At 45.2% G+C, this 11,724-nt stretch overlaps 1 protein-coding gene across 7 annotated transcripts; it reads left to right on the top strand.

The window, feature by feature from the left end:
• Positions 1 to 85: 85 nt before the first annotated feature.
• Positions 86 to 11,598, top strand: mbd1b (methyl-CpG binding domain protein 1b). Of its 7 annotated transcripts, none has more exons than XM_077007008.1 (18): positions 86 to 225; positions 1,030 to 1,370; positions 2,199 to 2,333; positions 2,435 to 2,561; positions 2,676 to 2,959; positions 3,061 to 3,134; positions 5,267 to 5,298; positions 5,389 to 5,532; positions 5,635 to 5,679; positions 5,880 to 5,933; positions 6,048 to 6,077; positions 6,174 to 6,233; positions 6,498 to 6,656; positions 6,741 to 6,929; positions 7,675 to 7,740; positions 7,861 to 7,938; positions 9,664 to 9,834; positions 10,175 to 11,598. In XM_077007008.1, the coding sequence occupies exons 2-18, from the start codon at positions 1,069 to 1,071 to the stop codon at positions 10,646 to 10,648; spliced, it is 2,424 nt and encodes an 807-aa protein (XP_076863123.1). In that variant the 5' UTR covers positions 86 to 225; positions 1,030 to 1,068; the 3' UTR covers positions 10,649 to 11,598. The 7 variants fall into 7 exon arrangements, with proteins under 7 accessions (XP_076863123.1, XP_076863130.1, XP_076863148.1 ...); XM_077007015.1 differs by having other exon boundaries at positions 218 to 322; XM_077007033.1 differs by lacking the exon at positions 86 to 225 and adding an exon at positions 273 to 395.
• The last annotated feature ends 126 nt before the right edge of the window (positions 11,599 to 11,724 follow it).

Raw genomic sequence — 11,724 nt, 5'->3', positions numbered from 1 at the left:
ATGAGTTTCGCATTGAAATTTGTATGAGGACGGCTGAAAACCACGAGTTCAGAATCTTGATCAGATCAATCTTTGCGAGTCGTGCGTTAGTCCAGGGAGAACGTGGGAGATTTCACAGATCTGCGTGACCGAGCCGGTGTGTCGGTGCCGTGCGGTGACGTAGGCTGTTGCGCAGCTCGGTTCTTTGTCCGAGTTCAACAACAGTTTCCGTTTCCTGGCTATAAAGTAGGTATTTTTGAATTACTGGATATATTTACGAAAACCGAAGCTGAGCCCATTAAAATAAATTAAAACTAAGGGGGAAATCGCGACATTTGCAAATGTAAGCATCGCACTGGGACGCCACGGAGAGACGGTGAATAAAAACGTATCGGGTGCGCGAGAGAACTTTTCAGGTTTGTCGGTTGCTCGTGCGCGGACGGCCGCCTAGCGAGTGTAGCCCACACGGCTAGTCGGTTAGCACGGCTGGTTAGTCAGTTAGCCCCTAACGAGGCGCGAACGGCCAGTCTGGTTGACGTATGTCATTTGGGGGCTCTAAAACGTGTAGAAAATGTAGGTAGTTAAGAGTGTGTCCGAATAGACGTGCTGCTACGCGCCGTGTTGGTTAAGGATACATCACCCAGTGGGTCCGGAGGAGACGACAGTCCCCCTGGTTACTGTTTCCTGGCCAACGGCACGTTGTTGGTTAGCTAACGTTTCCAGGCTAGCTTGATGCTAGCCAGTGTTGGCTCGTTTGTTTTGGACAAATACGTGGTCTGCTAGTTAAAGTTAATACGTGCCCGGGTTTGTTGTGATGGATTAGAGCTACGTTAAATGATGCTAGGTTAAACACTGGTCGGATTGTGACTATTGTAGTTAGCTGGCTAGCTAACCGGCTAACTACTTGATTGAACTTGAGATAACTGCTCATTTTCTGTAGGCGAACCCCTAATTTTCTCGGCGTTTAATATCGACGGTTGCGATTAATTCAAGCTCGATGTAAGCAAACAACTGTCGTGGCTTATTACTGTTTGAATTGTCGTATTGAAGCCTTTCTAGGAACGATATTGAGGAGGAAGAACTTCAGACATGGAGAAGAAGGGAGGGGATGCAGAAACAGACCCCGTGTCGCCGATGGTGAGGGAAGATGGTGATGACTCTGAGCACAACACGAACCACTCCGGCAGCACGGAAACAACAAACAACAGTGTTGGGCAGGACATAACTGGAAATAAGACCGTCGAAAGCCTGGAGGAGCCTCCCGTCGACTGGTTGGAACCTCTGGAGGAGGATTACGACGACGACGACGACCAGAGTTGGGACGTTGACCTGGAGGGTCTGGCCAGGGAGAGTGAGAGGAGTGTGAGGGGGAGAGGCGGTGGAGCAGGACGGTGCGTTAACACCACACCAGGTTCAGGTGGCTGTAGAGCAGGGGTGTCCGAACTTTTTGCAGTGAGGGCCATATTTGGTGAGGTGAACATGTGTGGGGGCCATCCATTCAGCCTGGCATTCTGGGGAGAGGGAGGGATGTCCAACCATTCAGCCTGGCATTCTGGGGAGAGGGAGGGATGGATGTCCAACCATTCAGCCTGGCATTCTGGGGAGGAGAGGGGGTATAGTATAGCATACACTGCCATCTGCCGCTATAGTATAGTATATACTGTAATCTTCTGGTGAAATATAAAATGCAACTAAGCTCACGTTCTGAACCTTCTGAAATCTTGGACTTTCTTTGCACATGATTTCTATGACTTTGATGAGGTACTGCTTTATCAAAGCACCTTCTAAGAACGGTTTGCCGTGCTGGGCTATACGTTTAATAGCTTCATGTCTTGCTGTTGTGGCGTTTTCCTCTATTTTGTTAGTACGTAAAAAAAAACTGTTGAGCTTGCAGGTTAGCTGTCATTTGCTAGACTTTCTGTGTTCGTTCAGGACTGGTGTATGATGTGTAGAACTGATGTTTGGTCTCATAATGCCGATGAACATTTATACTTTTTCATCACAGCAACAGCTTCATTGCAAATTAACCCGATACACTTTCCGAACTGAGAAGTGCAACAGAGTTGAGCTCAAGCTTCTTGTGTGGGCCATATTCAATTATATTTTCAGAATTTGCTGCAGGCCAATAAAAACTGGACATTGGGCCGTAGTTTGGACACCCCTGCTGTAGAGGCACGTGTGCACTGTTTACACCACTAAAACCCCAATATGTTTTTCAGAATTAGGAAGAGAGGACGGCAGTTCACAGAAGAAGGCTGGGAGGACTTTCCACTGCTGGGACAGGGGTGGAAACGCAGAGTGGTGCTTCGTCGTTCTGGCTTGAGTGTGGGGCAAAGTGACATCTACTACATGAGGCATGTTTGTCATTAAAATGCCACAGTTGTGTTTCCTTGTGTACGTCTTCTCTTCCCAGTGGCCCAGTGCATTGTTCTGAACCAGTCCTGTGTGTCTGCAGCCCCACAGGTGAAAGATTGAGGAGTAGGATTGAGTTGCTGAGATATACTAGTAACACTATAGATCTTACAAACTTTGACTACAAACTGGGGAAATTTCTTGATGACGTACCAAAGAGAGGTCCAAAGGTGAGGTAACTCGCAAGCAAGGTGCATTGTGTTTGTTAAGCGTGTGGGGTATATGCACAGGTAGATCCAGCAGTGTAGAAATCTGCTAATAACATCACATTCTTCACCCTGCAGAGGAAGAGGCTGGGCCGCTCTTCCCCAGGCGACTGTGGTTTCTCATCAGAATCCAGCTTTCAGAACGAAGCTGTGGACGTTGGGGACAGGACCTACAGTCCCGGGCCTCCGTTCAGTCTGGCCCCATCCTCCAGACAAAGTGAGGCCGGCACCCCTAGCCCGGGCCCGTCACAAAGGGACCCCAGTCTGACCCACGTCATCCCGTCCATGCTCCCCAACAGACCCAACGGGCCCTCCAAAGGAGGCTGGGTCCCGCGCGCCGCAGATCCCTCGGGTGTTCTCGGGTATGTGTAGCCTTCATGATTTCCTGTGCTGTTCCTTTTTTATTATTTGATTTTGATATGATTGGAGTACTGAAATGTCTCTGTACATTCTTTTAATTTAGCATCTGCATAAGGTGTAGGAACTCCTTTACAGGTACAGAAGGACAGACCAGCTGTGAAAAATGCAGTAAAGCATGTAAGTGACAAAAGTGCAAATAGTTTTTTGTTGGGAATATTATCTTGAGAGTGAGAAGCATATCATTTGTGACACTTCCTTCACATGGTTCCAGATGGACTAGACTTAAAACAACGCTGCCCACTTCTTGTCGTGTAGTAATCCTTCCCACTTACTGAAATATAATCTTGCTCAGAATCTTGAAATCCAACCAACAGCACATGGCACAACAATAGATTTAGCTAATTATTAGGGGTGGGACGCGATTAAAAAAATTAATCAAATTAATCGGAAGCTTTGTAATTAATTAATCGAAATTAATCGCATTTTAATCGCATTTCAGTATTTAGCATGAGAAATATTAATTTGATGAATGATGAATGAATCAATGAACATAATCATAAACTTCAACATCTTGTTTATTTTTCCACCAGTCTACTACACAGACCAATATATGTGTAGTGTGCAGAAAACAGTTCAGAACATTGGAAATTCTGATCAAAAATGTTGTTTAATTTTGGGAGTTTTGCTCAGGATATTGGAAGAATTGAAGTAAATCAGAAGATGTTTTTTAATAGCATTTTAGCAATTTCTTTAATTTCCCAGGCTTCTGCCACAGGCATCTCCATAGTGCCTAGAAGTGGTCTTCTGCATGCTCAAAGCAAATGACTGGATCTTCATCATCTATAGATTCATCATCTATATGAGCTGTCACACCAAGATAATTCTTGTTGCTAACAGAGGTCCAGTGATCCCCAGTCAGAGCCACATTTGTGGCGCTCTTCACAATAACCTGTTTTACTTCCTATTCCTCATCATACAGCTGCTGGATTTTCTTCGACATTGTCTTTCTGGGGTGAGTTTCCCAAAACGTTCTTAGCGCCAAGTACTTCGTTACCTCGTTCTTACGTACGAGGTTAAGAAGTACTTGGCGCTAAGAACGTTTTGGGAAACTCACCCCTGGACGATAGTTCGTAACTTGCATCAGTTGACGCAATTCGCAGCGCTTCTTGTAAGTCTTTATCTTCGACCACAGGGAGCGGACAACACAAATAATGTGACGCGTCATGTATAAACGCGTGCGGAGTCGCGCGCTACGGCCACTCGCGAAAGTTTAATCCAGTCTTAATGGTCCAATGAAGGTAATTTAAAAACCAGGACATTTCCTCACAGGATGTGAATTACGGACGTTTGGTCACCCTATCGTATTAGGAATACATTTAGCAGCTAAGTTATCATTACTGACCTGCGCATTAAGCTGGGCGAACACTGTGCGATTTTTGGCCCATTTTCAGCCGATTTTTCACTCGTTTCGGCTCAATCGCGTGTCGCGCATCGTATAGTTTACACAGGTATACGAGGAGCGATTCAAAACTCCCGATCAGAAATCGCAGCGTCGCAAGAATATCAAACGTGTGAAATTCAAATCGGTCCTCGTGAGAGTATCGCACTGTTGAAGCAGCTCCACGAGCCGACTCTCCCTGCGATTTAGTCGTACAGTTTGAGCTGGAGCTGAGTACACGATTTTAAATATCGCACAGTGTACGCCCAGCTTTAGCCGCAACATGTTTTGCGTTGAGGTGGTAACGAAGGGTGGAAGTGCTCCTGTGATAAGCGAACTCCTTCTTACATAAAGTGTAAATAACACTATTTTTGTTTGTAGCCTACTTCCATCTGGAAGTTTATATTTAAATTTCCCATCCACCAGCGTAGCCTCTTCAGTCATATCCATCATGATCTTATTGTGCGTCCATATAATCTGTATGTCTGGAACTCGTTCACTGAGAAACATTCCACGGTGCAAAAGTGTCTCGTCCGTTAAATGCGTTAAAATGCGTTAATTTTTTTAGTGCGTTAATTTTCCTGTAATTAATTAATCGAAATTAACGCGTTAAAGTCCCACCACTACTAATTATATATTGATACTCAGTAGTAACGATTCTTTACAACCAATCAGCAACCTGCAGTGATTTCACAACCACTTTTGGTATAACCTTGGCTCATTTTGAACCTTGACTGAGGTGATGCACAAAAAAAGTTAAATGGCGAGTAGAGCTGAGCTGATACCATGTAGTGGTAAAGGGCCATCAGTGAAGCTTTTGTGCTCCCTCCTTTAACATTTCTAATGTAGTGTTTCGTCCCCTTCTGTTTAGCTAAAGATGACCGCAATATTGTCTTCAGAAAGGTGAGTAATGGAGCGTGTGTCATACAAAGGAAATAACCTGTTAGAACTGCCATGACTGCTAGATTTGACTTTTTCTCCTTACTGGTCCAGTGGCTTCCGTGTGGGTTCTGTCGGGCATGCCAGGTGACCGAGGACTGCGGCATGTGCGCAAGCTGCAGAAACGGCAAGCTGAACCCGGATTTGCGGCAGCCAGTGAGGTGCCGCAGACGCAAGTGTTTGTGCCCGTCCCTGAAGGTAACCCAGCTACGGCGGGAGAGCAGATGTCTCATTGATCTGCCTCTCATGCTGCCTGATCACGGCCACTTATGGAGCCTAATTGTAATCTGTCTTTTTTAGAGGAGGTCGGAAGACGTGACTTCTACGGCACAGTCCGGTTCAACAGTACGTTTACGTGTTGTTTTTCTAGTAGTATCCTATTGATGAAATGACGAAGGGTTAACGGGACGACGTGGCCAGTGAACCTGTCCAATGATTCACTTTTCACCCTTATTCGCCAATGGTGCTGACTTTCAGGTTTTTGTGCATCGTCTGCGACAAAATTCACAATATGAAGCAAATTGTTTTTCTCCCTTTCATGTCAGATACAAGAACGGCGCTTGTCAGAACGATTAGTAGCTATTAACACTGTTTCCAAGGTAGGAAAAAATATCCCACTCTAAACATCTACCCCTTCTGAATATTATAATCTTATAGTCTAACGATTAGTGTATGGGCATTTTTCATCAACTTCATCTTTTCTTATTCTTCAGGAATCTGTGCCAGGTTTTAAGGAATCCCAGGTAATGCTTACAAGAACTGAACAGATCATATATATAATTAGGCTGTGAATTGAAAAATAAAGTGCTTTAATAAAGTGCTGGGACTTTATTTCACAGTACAGTGATTCGGATGTACAGTCGCCATATGATGATGGCGACGACGACGATGGTGACGAGGTAGGGTCCTGCTCTACGAATTAGGTCACTCACTAAAGGATGACAAACACAGGCTACAGGTCTTTGATACAAGCAGTTAGTCAGATGTTTGTGTAGCATTTGTGCCAGGATGTCCAACTTGAGTTCCAATGAGTTTGGGTTCAACTTGACATTGACTGCAAACTGTTTATCACCCTGTTGGGTGCAGAGCAGGTGTCGCTGGCATGTCCTCTCTGACTGTGTGTGTGTGTGTGTGTGTGTGTTTGTGTGTGTGTGACCACACAGAGGTTACTGAAGAAGAGCCTTCGGTCGTGTGGCCGGTGTAAAGGCTGTATGTCGAACACAGACTGTGGCATCTGCGATTACTGCATAAACAAGCCCAAGTTTGGTGGGAGTAATAAGAGATTGAAGTGTCGCCAGCGCCAGTGCAAGAGAGAAACTAAAGTACGTCTCCCGCCACACGTGTGTCTAGTGCAGTTCTCGCCTGCATCTCTGTTGTTTACCGAATTGCCGTTCTCTGCTCCATAGACCTGGGTTGCACTGAACAGGACCAGGTTCACGTATAACCGCAAGAAAATGTCCCGCCGGAACAGGGAATGCTGGAACTTTGAGTTCTCTGATAATGAAGGGGAGCAGGAGAGGAGAATGAAGGATGGCGCTGTTGGTGCGTGGCATGGGGAGAAAGACCGGCAGGGCAGCTCCCACTGCAACGGGCAGGTAGGACAGGTCACAGCACCGCCGCCTTAAAATGGAGGTCACAGCACCGCCGCCTTAAAACGGAGGACACAGCACCGCCGCCTTAAAACGGAGGTCACAGCACCGCCGCCTTAAAACGGAGGTCACAGCACCGCCGCCTTAAAACGGAGGTCACAGCACCGCCGCCTTAAAACGGAGGTCACAGCACCGCCGCCTTAAAACGGAGGTCACAGCACCGCCGCCTTAAAACGGAGGTCACAGCACCGCCGCCGCCTTAAAACGGAGGTCACAGCACCGCCGCCGCCTTAAAACGGAGGTCACAGCACCGCCGCCGCCTTAAAACGGAGGTCACAGCACCGCCGCCGCCTTAAAACGGAGGTCACAGCACCGCCGCCGCCTTAAAACGGAGGTCACAGCACCGCCGCCGCCTTAAAACGGAGGTCACAGCACCGCCGCCGCCTTAAAACGGAGGTCACAGCACCGCCGCCGCCTTAAAACGGAGGTCACAGCACCGCCGCCTTAAAACGGAGGTCACAGCACCGCCGCCTTAAAACGGAGGTCACAGCACCGCCGCCTTAAAACGGAGGACACAGCACCGCCGCCTTAAAACAGAACAAATGTTATTCAGTGGAAATTTTACTTACTCTGCTATCTTAATCTGTAGCTAGCTATCTGTCTATTGCGTGAGTTATATAGCTATCTATATTTGAGTTTTATGTCTACATTTGTTTGTTTATTTTGTTTTATTTTTGGTTTTTTGCTCCAGCCTCATTCTTCTGATATGGCCCACAGTCACAGACCAAAAAGCACCTCCAGTGCAGCCAGAGTTCAGGTTTGACATCCTTCACACAATGCCATAAATACAGACAAATAGCACTGCAGGAACTTCAGATATAGCTGTCCACTTTCTTGGCACTACTGACCGCGTTCATGTATCCCTATTCCCTTAAAGTCCAGCCTCCAGGTGGACACTGTCGTGAGAAACGGCCCCCAAACCAGACGAGACGCAATGAAAAGTCTTCCTGCTGTAGTGAGTTGTGTGTGCTATCTCTCTCTCTATCTCTCTATCTATCTCTCTTTCTCTCTCTCTCTCTCTCTCTCTCTCTCTCTCTCTCTCTCTCTCTATATATATATATATATATATATATATATATATATATATATATATATATATATAGATAGATAGATAGATAGATAGATAGATAGATAGATAGATAGATAGATGGATGTATAAGCATGTATAAACCTAATTATATATATATAATTAGGGGTGGGACGTGATTAAAAAAATTAATCGGAAGCTTTGTAATTAATTAATCGAAATTAATCACATTTTAATCGCATTTCAGTATTTAACATGAGAAATATTAATTTAAGTTTGAATGATGAATGAATCAATGAACATAATCATAAACTTCAACATCTTGTTTATTTTTCCACCAGTCTACTACACAGACCAATAGATGAGTGCAGAAAACAGTTCAGACCACTGGAAATTCTGACCAAAATTTAATTTTGTTTTGCTCAGGATATTGGAAGAATTGAAGTAAATCAGAAGATGTTTTTAATACCATTTTAGATGGTATATTTTTCTTTAATTTGCCAGGCCTCTGCCACAGGCATCTCCGTAGTGCCTAGAAGTGGTCTTCAGTCATTTGCTTTGAGCATGCAGGATCTTCATCATCTATAGATTCATCATCTATAATATGAGCTGTCACACCAAGATAATTCTTGTTGCTAACAGAGGTCCAATGATCCCCAGTCAGAGCCACATTTGTGGCGCTCTTCACAATAACCTGTTTTACTTCCCTTTCTTCATCATACAGCTGCTGGATTTTCTTCGACATTGTCTTTCTGGGCGGCAGTTCGTAACTTGCATCAGTTGACGCAATGTGCAGCGCTTCTTGTAAGCCTTTAACTTCGACCACAGAGAGCGAACAACACAGCAAATAATGTGACGCGCCATGTATAAACGCGTGCGGAGTCGCGCGCTATGGTCATTTGCGAAAGTTTAATCCAGTCTTAATTAAGTTTAATCAGTCTTAATGGTCCAATGAAGGTAATTTAAAAACCAGGACATTTCCTAACTTAAAAAAACCATGGACGCCCGGGACAGGATGTGAAATACGGACATGTCCCGGGAAATACGGACGTTTGGTCACCCTATACTAGGAATACATTTAGCAGCTAAGTTATCGTTACTGACCTGCGCGTTAGCCCCAACATGTTTTACGTTGAGGTGGTAACGAAGGGTGGAAGTGCTCCTGTGATAAGCGAACTCCTTCTATTGTATATAATATAATATATATATATATATATATATATATATATATATATATATATATATATATATATATATATAATATAAATAACACAATTTTTGTTTGTACTTCCATCTGGAAGTTTCTTATATTTGAATTTCCCATCCACCAGCATAGCCTCTTCAGTCATCTCCATCATGCTCTTACTGTGTGTCCATATAATCTGTATGTCTGGAACTGAGAAACATTCCACGGTGCAAAAGTGTCTCATGCGTTAAATGCGTTAAAATGCGTTAATTTTGTTAGTGCGTTAATTTTCCTGTAATTAATTAATCGAAATTAACACGGTAAAGTCCCACCACTAATATAATAATATTATATATATATATATATAAAATGTACGTGTATGTGTATAACATAGTGGCCTTCTTACTAAATGCCCTGATGTTAATTACTGTTGCTTCTAAGCAGTTTGTCTGTGTTTGTCTGGGTAGGGGGCGGAGCCTGCCCTCAACGCAGCCGTGCATGCAGCGCACTTCGAGCGTGAGACGCAGCATGTGAGATGTGCTCAGAAACAGCCAAGGGGAGCTGCCGCCACACCACCTCACTCCCCTGTGCTCCCCCGGCCTCCGGCCGAGGAAGAGGAGGATCAGGAGGGTCCGACGGTGAGTGGAGATGTGGGGTGTTGAAAATAGACGTGCCGTTTGAATTATTGTACATCATTACGCCTGAGGAAGTAACAAGGACGACCTACCGAAATGTGGATTGTGTATATGCCACTTGTACAAAGCATGGTTTGGTACTGTTAATTATTGGATGAGTTAGTATGTAATTAGCATGTAATGGGATGAATTAGCATGTAATGTTCATTCTTCAGACACATCCATGACTTTGTAACATGCTGCCGTTCCATCCAGTCTCATGTTAGTTAGGAACACAGGCTAATATTTACGAAAAATATGTGCGATTCATTCATTTTGCGTGGCTTGGACTTCATGTTTGCAGATCACACAGATCTTCAGCCTGGGGGGCAGTTTTGGCAGTGGTGGCGTGGACCTGGAGCCCGAGCTGCTCCAGCTGCTGTCAGCCTTGCGCGGCGCAGTGTTGCCCGTGCTCTGGTGCCCCGTCCTGGCCGAGGGCCCTCGCCTTCAGCTCCTGCAGTGCTCCAAACTCTCACCCATGGCGGACACGGCCGTGCAGATTGAGCCCGGCTTCCGCTTTCACGTCAGTGTGCAGGGCCAGCCCCTGCTGCCCACGCATAAGGTCTACTACAACCATCCGGTCCGGCTAACTACGGCGACAGAGGTCGCCGCCTTGCTGGAGGACCTGGAGAGGTACGCCGTGTGCCGGGGTATGGAGCGGGACGTCCCGGCCGCCCTCGGCCCTGTCATCCCTGAGCGTGCGGCCACGTGTGAGTTCCTCGTGTCGCCGGAGGTGAAGTGCTGTGTGATGTGTAAGAAGGCTCAACAGAGACAGTGAGGCGGCCGTACATGTCTGTCTGGGGAGGGCGCCTCTGCCTGCTTCACTCTGCCCACTGTCAGTACAGTCACATCACTGAGTCTGGAAGAAAGCAAATATCATAATATGTTGTTGAGTTGATGCCCTGTCGCGTCTCTTAGCTGAACAATAGGAAGCCACACAACTAGACCCATCCATCACAGGACACGCCCACTCTGGGATGTTTGGAATGGGGCGGAGTTTCCTTCCTGCTCTGTACAGCCTTACCGAGGCAATTCCCCTCACAGCAATACTGTGTTTATTACTCACAGTAGTTTCTGTTCTTGTTTGTTTTGCTTTTACTGTGGACTCAAAAACACAGGTTTTGTATGTGTGTTCTAGAGGAAGCATAAGAAAAGTGTAGTACTGTTTCCAGCAGTATTTGGGTCTGCCAAAGAGTCAAAATGACCCTGATCCCAGCTCATACTGCTTATGCCTGTCTGGATCCTGAGAAACCTGTATGCTCTTGTATTGTAATGAATCTACATTTGGAAAATATACATGAGATTTTTATTTTCATAAAAGACAGTCTTCTGTATTGTATCTCAAAATGGAGCATTATTTGTTTTGCCTTGTAGTGTGTAGTAGTGATCACTATTGGTTGCACTCTTTGTAGTCTGATGGTATAAGAGGTCACTAACAGCGCCTACCCTATGGGAGATAAGTCACACATTCATGGCAGGTTCACTGATCTTCAGGCCAGATGCTATTAAAGTGTTGTTTATTCCGTTATTCGTGAGCTTGCATGACACAACCTCACATCTCTGGTACTGGGGGCTGTAGCGTTGCAGCTGGGTTAACACGTTTTGTGTGTTCAGAACATGTTTTAAATGTCAGTAACATCACCGTTGACCACAGCCTGCTTCTTGGTATTCATGTAGTCAAAATGAATTTGCAGAAATCTAAAATAAAATAAATAAATTCTTATGGAAGACATGGTCTGAAGCATTTTCGGTAGGGCATCTAATTAAGCCCTGACTACTGTGAGTTCTCTTTTAGATAAGGAGATTAATAGAGGATAACAATTTTAAAAATCACATCTCAAATCCTGGATTTTA

The sequence above is a fragment of the Brachyhypopomus gauderio genome, chromosome 1, assembly GCF_052324685.1.
Source record: "Brachyhypopomus gauderio isolate BG-103 chromosome 1, BGAUD_0.2, whole genome shotgun sequence".
Lineage (NCBI taxonomy): Eukaryota > Metazoa > Chordata > Actinopteri > Gymnotiformes > Hypopomidae > Brachyhypopomus > Brachyhypopomus gauderio.
The sequence above is the reverse complement of the archived record's forward strand: the minus strand, read 5'-3'. Positions and strand labels throughout refer to the sequence as shown.